General features: G+C 39.2%; 1 protein-coding gene across 5 annotated transcripts in view; it reads right to left on the reverse strand.

Moving 5' to 3' along the window:
* Positions 1-16,986, reverse strand: part of Unc80 (unc-80 subunit of NALCN channel complex) — a 184,429-nt gene extending 167,443 nt beyond the window's left edge. For all 5 annotated transcript variants that reach the window (XM_076866004.2, XM_076866002.2, XM_076866001.2 and 2 more), the window contains exons 1-6: positions 16,895-16,986; positions 15,878-15,926; positions 13,016-13,172; positions 11,888-12,189; positions 3,513-3,636; positions 880-953 (exon numbers count right to left, since the gene is read on the reverse strand). In XM_076866004.2, the coding sequence (XP_076722119.2) occupies positions 880-953; positions 3,513-3,636; positions 11,888-12,189; positions 13,016-13,172; positions 15,878-15,926; positions 16,895-16,986 (798 nt within the window). The remainder of the gene's footprint in view (positions 1-879; positions 954-3,512; positions 3,637-11,887; positions 12,190-13,015; positions 13,173-15,877; positions 15,927-16,894) is intronic.
* Positions 16,987-17,425: the final 439 nt, after the last annotated feature.

The raw sequence follows: 17,425 nt of genomic DNA on the forward strand, positions 1-17,425 counted from the left end.
GTCAAAGATTGTCAAGTATACTCAATTTCAAAGATGTTAAATGTGAAAAATACATAAACCTTAAAGCACATAAACCAGTGTAAGAAATTGTTCAGTAAATGGCAGATATTCTAGGACACCAATATTTCCAGCTTAGAGGGTAAGAAGGATGATGATATTCCTGACAGTAACACATTGGTTGAAAAGGGGGTCCAATTTCTATGGAAGACAGCAAGTTGCACTTTGCATATGTTGAAATGAAAGTGAAGGCAGGTCAACTAATGACATGCTACATTAATAGCAGTATACATTTCCATGTGGCTTTCATTTCCCTGGCCTTCACTTCTTTCTTAAAAGAACCAAATGTGACAAATTTGCATTGAATTACATTTTTTTATCTTGCATCTTCTGTTTATGTGGATAAGTTATGACTTTTCATTAAACTTCAGATTCTGTAATGGATAGGATTGCATATCCTCTCTCCTTCCTACTCCCCCACCCTAACCCCCTGAGACACTATTAAACCTACATTAGAGTTACCTAATAAACATTACAGGATTCAATAATTGAGAACAAGATGATACTTTACTTAATGTGAGATGAATAATGATAAGAGTGTTATATACTAGCCAGTGAGATAAAGCACTACTTATCACATACTAATCATGAAGATAAAACAGGAGTCAAACAATATATTTTTTCAGCACTTCTTCATTTTGGAGAGATGCATAATATTGATTTTCATACTTGACTGATAGAAAACCTGAGGCTGTTAAAAATTTCACATTTAGAAAGGAGAGCTCTGAGCTCAGTAGTATGATTCTATAACTTAAGTTTCACCCTCCACAAAACAATACACCAGATTTCCTTTCTCTCTTCTTATAATTTTAATAAACTAACCTCTCGGTGTCTTGTCTCCTGATTTGGTGATTCACAGGTCAGACTTTGACTGTTTATAGGAGAACTTCTCTTGGCTGGAAAGATCAAAGAAATTCCATCACGAATTTTATAAGATTCTACTTTCATTTTATTTCATAAGTTCATTTCATTCCAATAAAAAGCCAATTTAACAGATCATTGTCACCTTGAAAGAAGATGTTTAATAAAACATGTAAGAGAAATTAAATAAGGGATTCAAGATAATCTTAGCACTTCTAGGTTATCAATGTCAATATTTATCAATCTAAGTCTAACTCAGGTTGTGATGCTAAGAAGTTGGGAATACTAAAAATAATTATAGACGACATCTACCTAGCATATATTATCCACAATTTCTGTTCTAAGGATTTTATATATATATATTAATTATTGTAATCCTTTCAATAACTCTGTAATACTGCTATAAAATTATACTCATTTTACAGATGAAGAAACTAAGGCACAGGAAGTTTAACTTGCCCATGGTCACTTAATACTTACATGAAGGCTTCAGCCCAGGCTGTCTGACTCCAGACTCTGTTTCAACTACTACATTAAGCTGCTCCTAAAGTAATGCTCAAATCCCTCACATCTTGACCTTAGAATGAGGATCAGTGGGAAACTAAGATGGCAAGGCCTCACTTGAGTGATGAATAGTCTGGTGCAGAGAAGGAAAGGGATTTGCCAAGGTCACCAGGTACCATTGCTCCTTCTGGCCATGCTGGCTAAACTAGTCTAATGCACTCCGATGCTGGCACCATTTCAAGTGCACAGCATCAGACACAGGGGAAAGAAAACAACCACGAGCATCATCCACAAGGAAAGGCAGGGTGAGGTGAAGAGCCCAGATGTTCATGGAGGGGCATGGTTTCTTAGTAATTTTTGTATATCAAATGACAGTGTGTGGGGGGGGCAGGGTGTTTCAGTGCTTGGGATAGAATCAAGGTCCTTGTGCAAGCTAGGCAAATGCTCTTCCACTGAGCTATTTCCCCAGCCCCAATTTATATATTAATCATAGAGAGAGACAAGGCTGGGTGAAAGATGGTAGCTGAGTGATTGAACACTTGCCTAGCATGTATGAGGCCTGGGGTTGGATCCCTAGAACTACAAAGAGAGAGAGAAGGAAAGAACCCTAAATTTGAAGTGACTGTCCCATTCATAAAAGAAAGTGATAGAAAGACTTAAAAGATAGAAAAACATTAAAAAATTAAGTCTCTTTAATCAACATACCATAAAGATGTGGCTTTTGCACTAATAATTTTGTTACATGTGAGCATATTTTATTATTTTTGTCTTAAGGCTACTTTTTTAGATTAAAAAAACCTCTTACATATGTTCTATATTTACTTTCCAATTATTTGAATCCAAAGTAACCTTATTTTACACACAGAATCTGAAGTAGAATTTTGAGTATGACACCTTTACTGATTTAGTTCTTCAATGTTTGGAATTATGGCAGGCTGTCACTTTTGGATTGGTATTTCAAACATTAATGTTTTATACATGTAAGTTCTGGGATTAATCTACTTTTATAATTTGAAAAATTTAACTCTCTTTTTGAATGATTATATTGACTACTAAAAGCATCCTACCAAATATATGGATAACATAGCACTCCTTGGTTATACAATTCCTTAACATATAATTTGCAAGGTTGTGAAGAAGGTTGAAGAAAATGTATATAAGCACATCCTTAGAGTTTCCTTCCATTTATAGAGACAGTCCTTTTACATTCATAATCCTCCATTGTCTGCACACAAATCTTACAAAGTTAGAAAACTAGACACACACACACACACACACACATATTTGTGTCTATAAGATATGTGTATGCAAATGTATATATATATTATATATATATTATATATATGTGTGTGTGTGTGTATGTGTGTGTGTGTGTATTTCTATAGATTTTTTCCACATAATTAATTTTTAAAAGTTTTAACTTCTGTTGCTAAAAATAAGGTTGGGAATAGAACAATGGAAATTTTAAGCACATACTATAAAATTGACACTTTATGTGTGTTCTCATTTACTGTTTACTAAGATGCCCTGTAAAGTGCATCATCATCTCTATTTTACATTAATGGAGATAGGAAAGTTCAGTTACATATCCGCAGCAAGAGGCAGACTTGGAGGGAAGTACGAGCTTCCATGCATTTTTCAATCTATCCTGTTGTGCTCTTTCTGTAATTCAATAGCACAATCTCATTAAATGACTCCTGAAGTGAAATGCTTTGATAGCATCTACTTCATCTACCATGATAATGATAAAATAATAATTATAATAAGAGATACTTCTTATTCATTTTCCATGTGCCAGACAGTCACTGTGGTTTTAGAATGTCTTACATATATTAACTCATTTGTTCCTTACAATAATCCTGTAAATTCTATTAACATGATTCCCATTTTACAGATGAAGGAACTGAGGAAAATGCCTTACCCAAAGTCACACAACAGAAAAGCACGAGTCCCTGTTGGATATGAATAAGCCCTGTACTTGGGACATCCAGATACCACCACCCCCCAACCCCAGAAATGTTCTTCTTCTAAACTTCTTAAGGGCAAATCATCCCACCACCCTTACTTCAAAGTGTGAGGGAATCACAAACCTGTAATGATGTTCCTGATGGGTTTTACCAATGCTGTGAAGCCAGAGACTTCTGGCTGTCTGTGCTCCCACATAGGCTGCCATATTACAAGTCCACTGGCCAATCGGAAGGTGAGGTCAGATTCCTGGGGAGAGAAAAATCTGTCTAATAACTGGTTTGTAAGAACTGGTTGGAGGAAACAATGCATTCACAAGGTTATTTTCTGAATGGGTTGATCTGCCAAACTTTCTTAGGATAAACCAATAACCCTAAGCTATCACTGCAATCACTGTGGAAATCACAGTCATCTGCTTTATGCAAAATAAATAATTAATCGAACTGTAGCTCTGGGCAAAGCATAGAAAGCACAAATTAATGTTTTGTGTTGGCAGTGATTTCAAAAGTCTTGGTGGATCTCTTCACTGGAGGTTGTCATTATAATTCCTCTTAATTATTTAATTGTCCTAATTTTTCCCTAATAAGGCAATATACTCACATCCTGGCTATTTCGACTTTCTATGCTTCAGTCCATTTCTTCTTGCATTTTATGGAAGCAGATAAATATATTTTAACCCTTTGTGGTGTTTTTTTTCCTCTTAATAATCTTTAATTCCTTGAGGGTAGGGACAGATCAAGCACCCTCCTTCCTTCCCACTCCAACATCACAACATTTAATACAGCACTAGGAATTGTGGACACAATTGAAATCCAATAGGTATTGCTGAATTAGATGGACTTTACAACCCATGCTCACATGACTTATCCCTAGTAAAAGGTCTCTTCAAAAACATATTCTCTGCTTCATAATTATGTTATTTCCAGAGGTTGAGGTATTTAAAATGTAATCTCACATTGTGTAAATTCAAATACGTGGGTTGTGAGAATACATCTTACACAACTCAGCCTCTCAAAGCAGTGTGAAGTTGGAAGCAGAGAATGTGATCACAGATTAATGAACATATCTGAGACCCAGGAATTCACTTAGAACCATGATGTATAACCTTGCCTTGCATATTGCAATTACTTGGGGAGCTTTTAAGACATAAACATCCCCGGACACACTTCCCTCTCCTACCCAGATCCATTAAATTAGAATCTCTGTGAGGTTTTCTAAAGTTCCCTGTGGTGGCTCTTACATGTAGCCATTCATGGAAGCCACTGAGCTAGAAGGATAAGAGCCTAGAAGAAATTGGAAAATAGAAAAAAAAAAGTGATTCTACAAATGGTGAATCAATGTAGTTGAATGTCAAAGCATCTTTTGCTGAAAACATTGTTAAAGTCCCTGAATAAGTTCACCCACACTAGTAGAGAAGGGGCCCTTCTGCAACACTGAAGACCAGGCTGGGGATCTGGCAGCATTAGCAGCAGAGCCCCAGCAGTACCCACAATGGGAAAAGCCTCAGGGTTCCCTGGGAAATAACTGGGATAGCTCATGAAGCATCTGGTCTGAATTCATTCCACATTTATTCTACAGATATTTATAGAGCACATACTATGTGACTGGTACTATACTAGGTTGTCAAATACAATGGAGAACAAAGCATGCAAAAAATCCTGCTCATAGTGCAAAGGAGAAGTAAAGCAGGTAAGGACATATGTCAGGAAAGGTGTTGATATCTTAGGAAGGCCAGAAAAGCATAGCATTCCATGAAAGAGGACCAGCAAGCACAAAGGCCCTAAGTTTGCAGAGTGACAAGAAGCAACCAGTAAATTGTGGGTCTGGAATCAAGATAATGAGAGAAGAAGGGTTAAAAAAAAATAAGATCAGGGAAATTATCATGTGTCAGATAATTTATTTCTTAACAGGACATAGTAAGAGCTTCAGCAATTGCTGAGTAAGAAGGAAAGCCACTGAAGGATTCTGAGTAACAGACTGTCATGACTGGAAATGGGTTTCAATAGGTTCACTCAGGCTATTGAGAATAGTTTGAGAAAGAGCAGAGGTGGAAAGAGAGACAATTTAGCAAGCTATTGTTATCATCTAGTTGAAAGATGGTTAGACTAGGTTGCTAATACATAATAAAGTAAGAAATGGTAGATTCTGAACTCATTTTAGAGATCTACCTACAGAATTTGCTAGCTGATAAGATGCAGAATATGAGAAAGAAAGAGGTACCAGGATTTGGGGCTTTGAGATTAATGAAGATGAACAAGATGAAGAAGAACAGGTTTGGGGATTTCAGAAGCATGACATGTTAAGTTTGAGATGCCAGTTAGATTTTCAACAAGAGATATTAAGCTAGAAACAAATAGGTCTGAAGGTTAGAGGAGGGTAACCCACATTTCCTTGAAATGGCCCTAGAGAAGTCTGCATGGTATTATCCAGCAAGCAGGGAATTACCATTAAGCAAAGCTTATCAGATTTGTCTTCAGAAAAGCAGGAAACCAAAGCTCAAATGATATCTTAGTTTTTTTTTTTTTTTAGCTCAATCCTTGTCCATGTTTCTCATAATATCAACACAAAAGTAAAACTCTGATGGACATTGCAACAGGAAGTGCTAAAATCTCTGGTACTAAAATTTCTTGTACTAAAATTCTAGTTTTTAGCATATTGCATCTAATGGCATTCACTGACTGTCATCATTTTGTTTTCTTGATATAATACCAAGTAAATTGCATTTTTTTGTGTGTGTGGGGTATCAGAGATTGAACCCAGGGGCACTTTACCATCAAGATACATCCCCCTGTCTTATTTATTTTTTATTTTGAGACAGGGTCTCACTAAATTACTGGAGGCCTCACCGCTGAGGCTGGCCTTGAACTTGCAATCCTTCTGTCTTAGCCTCCTGAGTAGCTGGGATGACAGGTATGTGCTACCATACCCAACTATTTTTTGAAGACAAGTCGAGAACAACTTCTGAACATTTCCCTTTGAGCATAAATATATAATTGTTAATTAAATGAACAATATTTTCACTTTCTCTAAAAAAGAGCAATTAAATTCTATCACTCTACAGACTTGAATATCTGTATGCAGCATCTTTGGTCTCCTCTTGTGTTGGTATGTTCCTGTGTAAATTGTTTTAAGTTGGCTGAGTGCATAAACTCTGAGACCCTAATTTTTCTTCCAGAGTTTTCTATAGTGGGAATCCAAAGCTATTTATCCACACACACAACCAGAAACTCAACACTTGGAGAAGATACTTTTCAATCATTCAAATAGTTGTAGAACAAGTCGTCTAAAAAGGTCCGGAGAAAAAAAAGAAGGTGTAAACACTGATGGGTGGAATTCACATCTCCACATTTCAGATGCTTTTGTGCTTTCCCTCAGGGTCCATTTCTATGATGTCACGAAGCCATTCTAAATGTTCTGATTCTGACTGGTTGCTTGGAGAGATTAAATCAAACAAATATAATTTTAAGTTCCATTTTAAAGTTGTTTACTTCACACATAGGGATTTAGTTAAAATCCCCCTGCAGGCATGCATTTTGTTTTATTTCCTATTGTTTCTCCATTACTAGTGCCTAGATAAAGCACTCAAGAAGTGTTCCTTGAGGGATGAGTGAATATTATAAAACTGAGACAATATTGACACCATATTTTAGAAAGATTCTTTAACATTCATCATTTTTCATTGATAAGATTAAATTTAGACTAAAGCCAATCATATACTTGATTTTCAGATTGTTGATTCGATGTGAACTTTTTGAGCTAATTATAATTTTAAAGGAAAGGAAAACATACATTGAGTCATATGCTGTCTTATCAATGAATGAATCACTTAAATTAGAGTTATTTGCTAATTGGTGAATTCATTCATTCAACAATGATTAAGTACCTACTAAACACTGATACTACATTAGCTACCAGAGATACAATGATAATTTTCACCTGAGAGAGATAAAGAGATAACGATAAACAAATTGAGTACAACAGTGATCATGCCCCTGAAATATCATGGAAACAGAGGAGGAGTCAGGATGGATCCTTAATGATGTTCTAAAGGATGAATAGGAGTATTCTACGAGAGGGGTGGAGTTTGAGGGCATTCTAGGCAGCAGGACCTACATGACAAAAGGCTTGACGAGAACCGTATTATATTCTTAGGAGGCTCTAAACATCTGAAGCTCTAGAAGAAGTAGACAGACACGTCATACAGGGCCCAGTGTAGCAGATCTCATTACTGGAATTTTACCTAACCTCTGTATTTTGAGAAATCAACAAATTATCATAAGCATGTTGGTGACATGGTCAGATCTACACTTCAGATAGGTCATTTGGGTGTTGATGTTGGATTTTATGAAGGAAACAGGAGACTGTGCATCTATGGAGAAAGAAAAAGTTCCAAGAAAGAGAGACACTTAGGTTAAGGTTGTAAATAGGTATCAAGAAGATGAGGTGAGTTTGAAAAGTATTTAGGAGAAAAAATGGGTGGGAATGTGTGATTAGTGGAATGTGCAGATAAGGATGAGATTATAAGTAAAGGTAGTTTGAGTTTGTGTGAAGGATCTGAAATACAGAATATAGGGACAAGGGCTCCACCAGAAAAAGTCTGAAATGCCCATAGATGAAGTGAGTTGAAAATCTGGTCCACAGGTCAAGAGAAGAGTCTGCCTTGGATATGCAGAATTATGTGATTTCAGCCTATAGGACACAAATGGTAAATGATTGGGAGGGGGGTTTTCCAGGGAAATGATAGAGTAAGAAGAGCAAGATGGCCATACGTGGTGGCATGCCAGTAATCTCATCTACTCAGGAGGCTGAGGCAGGAAGATCACAAGTTCAAGGCCAGCCTGGCAACTTAGGGAGATCCTGTCCCAAAATTTTAAAATGACTTTAAAATAGGGGATTAATGAATCTCAGTGCAGAGTGCCCCTAAGTTCAATCCCCAGCACTCCAAAAAAAAAAAAAAAAAAAAAAAAAAAAGAGAGCAAGAGAACCAGGATGCATCTCTGGGGGACCCCAATATTAAATGGACAGTCAAAGGAGATGTGGTCTAGAAAAGAGAGGGAGCAGAAATACGGATGCAAGGAGAATCGGCAGTGTGTGGTATCATGAAGAGAATTAAAAGCTTCAAGAGTATGTTCAAGTATAGCTGAGGTTTAATGAAATAAGGATTGAAAAATACAGGTGAGGTTCAGTAACTCAGACCTTAGTGGGGGAAACAACAACAACAACTGCAGTACAGAAACTTGTAGGAAGTCAGATGGAATTGGGTTTGAAAATCTCTTTGGTTATTAACAAGCTTGTCTATTATCTCTCTGAACTTCAGCTTTGGAGATAAAGGTACTCACTTCCATGTGGGTGGCTGAAAATTGGAAATGATGTGTGAAAGCTGCCTGCCATATCATAGAAGCAAGCAGAACAACTGCAAGGAGTTGAGGAATAAATGAAGGTGAGGATGTAGAGGCTTGGCCTCATGCCTTGACTGAACTTAGGCCTCCCCTGTGAGGCTCAACCTACACTATTGTGTTGTAAGTGCTGAGTGGGGACTCACGGGAGTAGAGTCAAGCAAAGGACTGACAAGTGTGCAGTGCCCTGGGGTTGGAGAGCACAGGTTTGTAGAAGTACAAGCCTGGATGGCCGTGTGGTTTCCCCAGTTGCACACCTTTGTCTGCAATAAGAATAGAAAAGATGGTCTTTCGGTAGGAGTTCTGAAGGGCAAAGGACATTAATGGTGCCGGTGAGGGAGGGACAGTTCATATGGGCTTATATCAACATGGAAAGAAGATAGTCTTCTGTACAGTCTGATAATCAGCAGGCAAATGGGGCACAGAATTCCCTTCTGCTCACTGCCTGGGGACACTTGCTGACACCTGGAATCACTTGCAGTTGTTAGAACTCAGGGAAGCGGGGATGTTACTGGCATTTAGTGAGTAGAGGACAGAGATGATGCTAAATATTCCAGGACAAGGCATTATCTGGACCAACATGCCAACTGTGCCAAGACCAAGAAACTGATCTGGAGATTGTACATTCCCTAGCAATACTGAAAAAAGCAAATACCTCTTTTTTAAATGGAAAAAACCCTTGTAGCAAAATTTATTGACTAACACTTTTTATTATCCATAGTATCTAGAACAGTACTTCCCTCCTAGCAATGGCAAAATGATAAAATAACAGTCATGCTAGTAATGTAACTCATAATAATTATTTATTTTGTATCAACCACTGTGCAATATTGGGTCACAGGTAAATGTGGGTATTTGGGGCAAGCTTTTTCAACTATCTGTAGTCTCTCCTGAAAAAGGATCTCAATGTCTCTCTCCCCAAAATACATGACTGACGCCAACATCAATAAAATATCAACAGCAAAAACAACTAGTCTTCCTGTGTTTCAGGCTGAGTACTAGAACTTACTGAATTCTCACAATGTACCATGAATGTATCCTTAAGTCAACTTAGACTTGAGAAAAGTGAGATTAAATAAATTAATTGCTTGATGTCATATGGTAGGAAGCAACCAGCACTGAATTCAAAGAGAGTTTTATCTATTTCCAAAACGTAAACTTCTGCCATGTCTTTCCAAACAAAATTATGGCCATTCTGGGCATGCCTGTTTTTCCAATGTGGGTGATATTGGTTGGCACCTAGATATGTTCGGGGCAATGGGTTCTTCTGCCCTCTCCATTTTAAAGACTGTGTGCCCGATTAAAATTGCCTGGTTTTAGCACTTGGATCAGCTTCTGATAATCGTGTGGGTTATCTCAGTGACTCACTCATTAAACACTTACTGAGAGCCTCATGTGCCATGTACTAGCCTAGACACAGTTGTGACCTGGACAAGCAGCATGCCTTCACACCAGGACTGCTGTTCAGGTGGGCATGATGGGCAGTTCACATGTACACAAACACTAATAGTCATTCCTGGTAGTAGCAAGTGCTATAAAAGGGGAAAAGGATGCAAAACTATATTGGTGACACAAAGGTGGTCAGTGAAGCACTTTCAGAGGTGTTGATATTTTGAGAAAGTTGATGAGAAAGACAGGACCTTGTGAAAAATCCAAATAGAGGGTGTGATTGAATGTTTCAAGCAGAAGGAAAAACCGGTGCAAGGACCTGAAGACAGGAATGAGCTCATCAGGTTTGAGGTGAGCCCACAGTGAGCCCAAAGGTTAGTGAACAGGAGAGAAACTAGTGAGTGAAGGAGAGGCTCCAGAGAGGGGTTGGGTTCTGCAGGTTCCATAGGCCAGGTAGATGGTCTCATTTAAAGAGAGGCTTTCCATTAAGTGTCCTTTTAAAAGATTTTTTAAATAGGATGTTACAGATTTTAAAACAACAATTTGACTTAACAATATCAAAAAAATAGCATATTTTATTGGTAATGTTGCTAGTGTATGTGTTGCTTTTGGGGAAATGATAGGTAGTTTGAAATGGATTCCTATCAGCAATGGGACAGTGTCAATGGGAAATGAACTTTTTTTTTTTAGAAAACTGAAATGAGCACAAAGAATCTCTAACCCACTCCCTTGGTAGTGATTGCTCATGGTCACAACCCCCTTCATATGTGCATTGCTATCTTGAATATTTATTCATTAATGTCATAATATTCTACTGAAAGATTAGTACAGTACATTCCTTCCAGTGTGGTGCTTAGATATAATATAATAGGTGTGTCTTCACACAGATCCATGCTTTGTTGGAGGTATCCACAATTTCATGCAATTGGGGATTCAAGAGATTAAGTAACATCAAAAATAGGGTCACCAGTTAGACAGTGGTAGCACACTGATTTCAAGTTATACAGTACTTTCCAGATTCAGCAGTAGATGGATATAATTGTATTTTAAGACTATTGGTTTTCATGTAATCCCATGTTTTGTATTTTATACATTTACAGATATTTTAAATTGCAATTCTTAGACTGAACCTGTCAAAAAGTCCAAAGGACGTAAAAATTTTAAGCTTCAGCTTTATACCCTGTATTGTAATGAGGTAGTTACAAATGTTATAGAAATACCGAGAAGATTGGTGACAAAGTCTACATGGAGAAGGTCAAAGGAAGAGCTTCATAGATATGATGATACTTAAGTTAGAGTTTGAAGGACCATGAGGAAGAGAGGAGAGAACGGGAGCAGAGCAAACAGCAAGAGCATATTCAGGGAATGGTTCCAGTGGCTCCCAAGGCTGCATCATGAGGGGGCCAACAGGGGCTGACAGTTGGTAAGTCAAGGAAGATACTGAAGCTCTAGGTCATGCTTGGTCTTATACACCATGTTTAACAGGTTGGACATTATCTTGAGGCAGATGGAGAACTACTGAAGATTGGTAAAGGATATATATATGTGTTTTTAAAGTAATGTGCAGAAGTTTAATCCCAAAATCAAACTCTCCATGCCTTGATTTGCCGTACGACCATATGAAGATATAGATAACCAAATATGGAAATATCATTCGAAGCCCACTCTCACCTTGACTCCATCCCACCCATGCCTAATGCCTGCATACTGCTCACCTTAATCCTGTGTACCAGAGGAGCAAACAGAAACACAAAGAGCTCCACAGTAGACATGGAGTTCTGGAAGATCTTCCTCCGGTTGTTCTCCTCTTCATCATTGGAGCTGCTGTGGCAGGGCTGACCTGGAGAACCCTGGTTTTCAATCTGGTGGATGAAAGCGCTGCTGCTGCCACCCCAGCTGGAGCCTCGGTCTGTGCCCCCAAACCGCTCACTGTTGCAGTCCTGGGGGGCCTCTAGGAGCATCCAGTGCAGGGTGTGAAGAAGTTTGGTCTCAGCGACTCCGAGCTTATCTTGGTGGCCTGCATTGGACAACCACACAGCCAAGAAATAGTAAATGCTGACCAGAACAACGTTTGGTCTGGGAAGAATATCTCTACTTAGCTCTGCAGCTTGATTCCCCAGAAGACATTAGCATTTCTCTACACATCTAACAACTACCATCAGCTGGGCTCAGTTTTGTTTGGGGGGCTGTCTTGCTGGCTGAAATCTCTGTACAAGAGCATGCTATATCATGTAGGTAGAATCTGCTATTATATCTCATCTGTCAAATACCCAAACATATTTCCAAGCAGGTAACATAGTGGTTAAAATATAGACTCTGGAGACAATAACCATTCTATTTTAGACATCATGACCTAGAAAGGGCCCTTTACAGAGATACCACTTGAGCAGAGGCCCAGATGAGGTCAGGGAACGGGATGGAAAAAAATGTGCACTCTAACATGGGATATGGCTAGGACATAGTGCCAGATGAGAAAATAATCTTTATGTACACACACCCACATACACACACACGGGCCACTACAAAGCTGGGGAAATGTCTTCAGTAGTCAAATTCATGAAGTGGTTGCTTGAAGAATTGGGAGGTCGAAGAGGAAATCTCTAGGTAGGACTCATCTTGGACAGATGAGAATCATTCACTTAGAACAATTAAAAACAAGAGTCAGTTCACAGGTAATATTGAAATAACGATGGTACTGATGTGAGTAGAATTTTGAGAATTAAATAAGATGATATGTGAACAGTGCATGGGTGATAACAACCACTCAATGCATGTTTTTTTTAATGAGTATTGAACACATAGGACAACAATATGCAATAAACAAGTAATGTAGGAGCACCAACCTAGCTTGTTCCGGTTGGAAAGCAGGGTTGCGGTACAGTGGAGAACATGAGGCAAAGCAGCTTGCACCAGTTCCCATCTGGAAATGCTCTGGATGGCTTCAGAAAGGGCTGGAGAGAGGCCATGCAGCTTGTTTTCTACCAACACTCGTTCAAAGGACTGTAGATTAAAAAAGAAAAGCATATAAAATAATGATTTGAGATTCTGGTTGGTAAAAAGTAGATATCAAGGTACTATATAACCTAGAAGATACAAGTTGCTGGACCAAATTCCTTAGGGTTCACTCACTTGCATCTTACACATATGTTGATCTACACTGGATTGGTCATGAATTCCTATTATCTGCCCATTTGCAGGCTTTTGATCCAAAGATATGGCTTGAATTGTTAAATGATTATCATTTCCGTCAAAATAAGCTTCCTATAACAGAGATGTATTTAACCTTGTGAGATTTTTGAACATAATATTTTTTAAAATGTTCTGAGTCATCCAACAGGCCTGTCACAACTGCAGACCAAAATGAAATGTGTTCTGCAAAGGTGTCTTGAGAGACAGAATTTATGTCAATTTGTTCAACAGGTGTTAACTAAGACACAACTCTGCCAAGCAATCTGTTTTGGGGGTCACTGATTTATTCCATGTCCCTAGCAATGATCTGGCAGAGAACACTCCTTAACTTAATACTGGAAACATTAAAAAAAAAAAAAAACACTTCATATCGTTGAATAGAGAAAGAACAGAAGGAAGAAAAGGAGGGAGGGATGAGAGAAGCCATCTTGTCTTTGCAGCTTATAAAGTGTTCTATCCCTGCCAGGGATGCTCTCAGAGATGAGACACTCTAGAACAAGTAACAAATTTGATCTACTCAGGGTTTTGTTTGTTTGTTCATTTTGGTTTTTATTTTGTTTTGTTTGAGGGTGGAGGAGAATATCATTGCAAGGTATTGGGGAAAGTAAAGATATCAGATATTAGAGTAACGATAATGAATATGTAACTTCTAAGAACATGTTTGATACCCCCACATGTTTAAGAACCTTGTATAATTGTCTTGGAGAAGGATCATAGTACAAGACCCAAGTGTTCTAACTGAATGACTGAGGCTTTGATAAGAAGCACAATCATATGTAATATTTGTTTTTCTTGAAGAAATGAAATAAAGGCCTTTAGATATGCTGGCGATACAGATCCAACTATTTTAAAATTCCTCAACTGAAGTATTCATTAAGTAAAGGATGAGTATGTTAGACACTAAAAGATTTTTAAAAATTTATATAGTCTAATGAATATACTAAAGAGGATGTGTTATGTATTTCATTTTGTTCTTAAATGCTACTGATATAACTTTTTAATAATTTATTTTAAATATTGTTTTTTAGTTGTTGGTGGACCTTTATTTACTTATATGTGGTGCTGAGAATGGAACCCAGGGCCTTATACATGCTAGGCAAGCACTCTACCACCAAGTTACAACCCTAACCCAACTTTTTATAATTTTTTAAACCTTGAAAATTGTTTTTCATATGGATATCTCAATACCTCTAATCCCTATCTATCTACCTATCCAAAAAATGTAACCACTATTTGATATTTTGTGGCTACACCAAAAATGTCAGACATGACTTTGCTAAGAACAGAGAAAAATAATGGTTGGTTTAAAATACTGTAATTGGCAGCATAGTTTTAAGAAAGACTTAGAAATTTCAACTGTCAAATTATTCTAATGAGTCAAGTACAACGAGAAGTTCCATTAACAGGCCGGTATAAAAAAGCTACATTAAAAAAATATATCTATGTGGCAATTTTGACGGACAGGAGACTAGATTAAAGAATGTTTATTTGAGTATGTGTGTGTTTCTAGCTCTCCTGTTGGCTTCCATCACAAGTCACGATTCCTCAGTGCTCCTCACCAGAAAGTCATCCACGTATCTGTTTTTAAACATGCATGGCAATATCCAAAGGGGTAGGTTTCTACTTTCACATTATAATACATGAAATGTCAAGGAATTTGTGAGAGCTCCACATTTTAAGGAAATCTGTTAAAATCTATTTCAATTTTGCTTCATGATATCACATCTTATTTTTTTTTTTCCATTTACAAAATGGGACTTTGTAAGGAAATGGGATTCTCTTAGAATCTCAAGACAGGTGCACATTGTATAAATATTAATAGCATTATTTTCACTTGTAATGATCTTATATTATTCATTTTCAAACTTCCAGAGTGTATGGCAAACATAAAACAGAAATGTCTATTATTGTGTTCAAGTGGCTCATAGCAATTCATAATAGGAACATCCACTGTATAATAATCTCGATTTTGCTGATTACCAATGTGACTTTTCACACATGCCTTGGAAGGCGCTCCCTGCCTGGTTCTATTGTCTCTCTCCTTTCTTCCAGCACTCAGTTCCTCCCCACTCTATCCCTCACTTCCCCATTGGGTGCCCATGTCCTCTAGCTCAAGTTCTCTCTGCTCTTCCCTCACTATGGTATTCTCATTCTCTCTCCCTTCCTTCATGTCTTTGCCCAAGCATCGCATTAATAGTTAAGTCTTATCTACTCTCCCCTTATAAAACCAACTCCTACTAGGTGTTTCGCAATCCTCTTTGTTGCTTTTTTTTTTCCTCCAGTGCTTATCACCATGTGGCTTATTATTTACGTGTTTTATTTTCACATTTGTTTGTGGCCTGTCTATCTGCCACCGCTCAATCCCATCAGTAGAATTGTGTCTGGCACACAGTAGGTGCTCAATAATATTTACCAAATGACTTAATATGTGTAGTCAGTATGATTTAATTCTTTCTTTGAGTTCAAATCACCACACAGAATATGAAAATAAATATTTAATGGTGAAAATCACGTACCACACAAGAAGCTTCATACTGCTTCCCCAGTTTAGGCCTCAAAAATGCACTGAAAAATTAAGGGAGACACTTATTATAAACATGAGCAAAATTATTATTAAAGCATCTTATGACACATTTTTCAATGAACAAGACATGGAGCTATGAAACTCAAATTTCATGCTTCCTTATAGCTGGTTAATGAGCAGGTGTTGAACAGCCGAGGACACTTGCTTTTACACGTGTAATTCCGTATATGAAAAAGACGTGAATCTCTACAATTTTCCAGATCCACTCTTATTCTCAAGACTTTTACCTAATCAGATTCTATATTGCCAACGGTCAGAAGTGGTGCATTACTCTTGTGCACAGTCATATTAACAACTGAAAAACGAACCCTCTGTGGATCATGACTGCCAGGATCTAATTTCTTATCTGATAAATCTCGATGATAATAGTAATAATAATGATAATAATAAATAAATAGGGGAACCTTCTTTGCTCTTTATTGGAATAGGTTTCAGGCCTGTCCAGGGTGGGGGAGAAATCCCTTATCAAAAACCATTCTCTTCAGGGGCTTTTACCAGAGAGATTCCGCCAGCTGAATCTGGGCAAAAATGGTTAACAAGTGGGCATAACAAATATCCACCGAACAAGAGCCGGAAAACAACAGGTCACCAGGCTGGAATTACAGCCGGAGATGGAGGGGGAATTGGACGCAGGAGCACAACCAGTCATAATTATCTTCCCTAGCCATCCACCCCCTCTTCCCAGACTCTTTGCCCTCCCACCCTCTAAATAATGTATATATTTATTTGAAAACTGCCAATCTGCTTGTCGTCAAACTTCACTGATTTTTTTTTTTTTTTTCCAAATGCGTGTTTCTAAACCGGTGCAGAGGGCTGGAAAGCCAGCCCCAGAGAGGGAGCTGCAGGCTGTGGCGCGGCCTCAGCGGCAGCGGTGACAGCGGCGGCGACCCCGCGGCCCCAGGAGCGCCCCAGCCCAGGGCGCCCGCGGCGCGCCCTCTGCGCCCCTCACCTGGTTTGGCGCCACAGGAAGGTCTGGATGGGCAGCGGGATGCCGCGGCCGCTGTCCTGCTCCTGGCCCTCGGAGCTCTTCCTCTTCACCATGATGGTGGCTCCCGGGAGCCCTACTGCAGGACCCAGCGCCGGTTCCTCGCTAGCCGCCGCCTCCTCCTCCTCCCGCTGCTCCCCCCAACTCTCATCCCCTCCTTCCCCCAGGCAGAGCCGGCTCTCTCCGCCCTGGTCCCCCGTCTCTCTCCCCTTCCCCCACCCCTCCCCGCGCGTGGAACATGGCTGCGGGAGGAGGGGAGGGCTGGAGGCGCCGCGGAGCGGGGAGGGGGGCGCTCGGAGGAGCTGTCCACCTCGCCGCCCCCGCGCCCGCTCCTTGCTTTCAGCACCTCCCACTGTGGACAGCGGCCCGCGCCGGGCAGCCCAGCCGGAGAAGCGAGTCGGGGGCAGGTTGAGCAGCAGGGGGATGGCCGAAAGAGTCCACGCTCCGCATGGCACGCGCACGCCAGTCCCCTGCGCGGCCTCTTCAGCATCCAGG

Source organism: Callospermophilus lateralis, chromosome 9, assembly GCF_048772815.1.
Source record: "Callospermophilus lateralis isolate mCalLat2 chromosome 9, mCalLat2.hap1, whole genome shotgun sequence".
Taxonomy (NCBI): Eukaryota; Metazoa; Chordata; class Mammalia; order Rodentia; family Sciuridae; genus Callospermophilus; species Callospermophilus lateralis.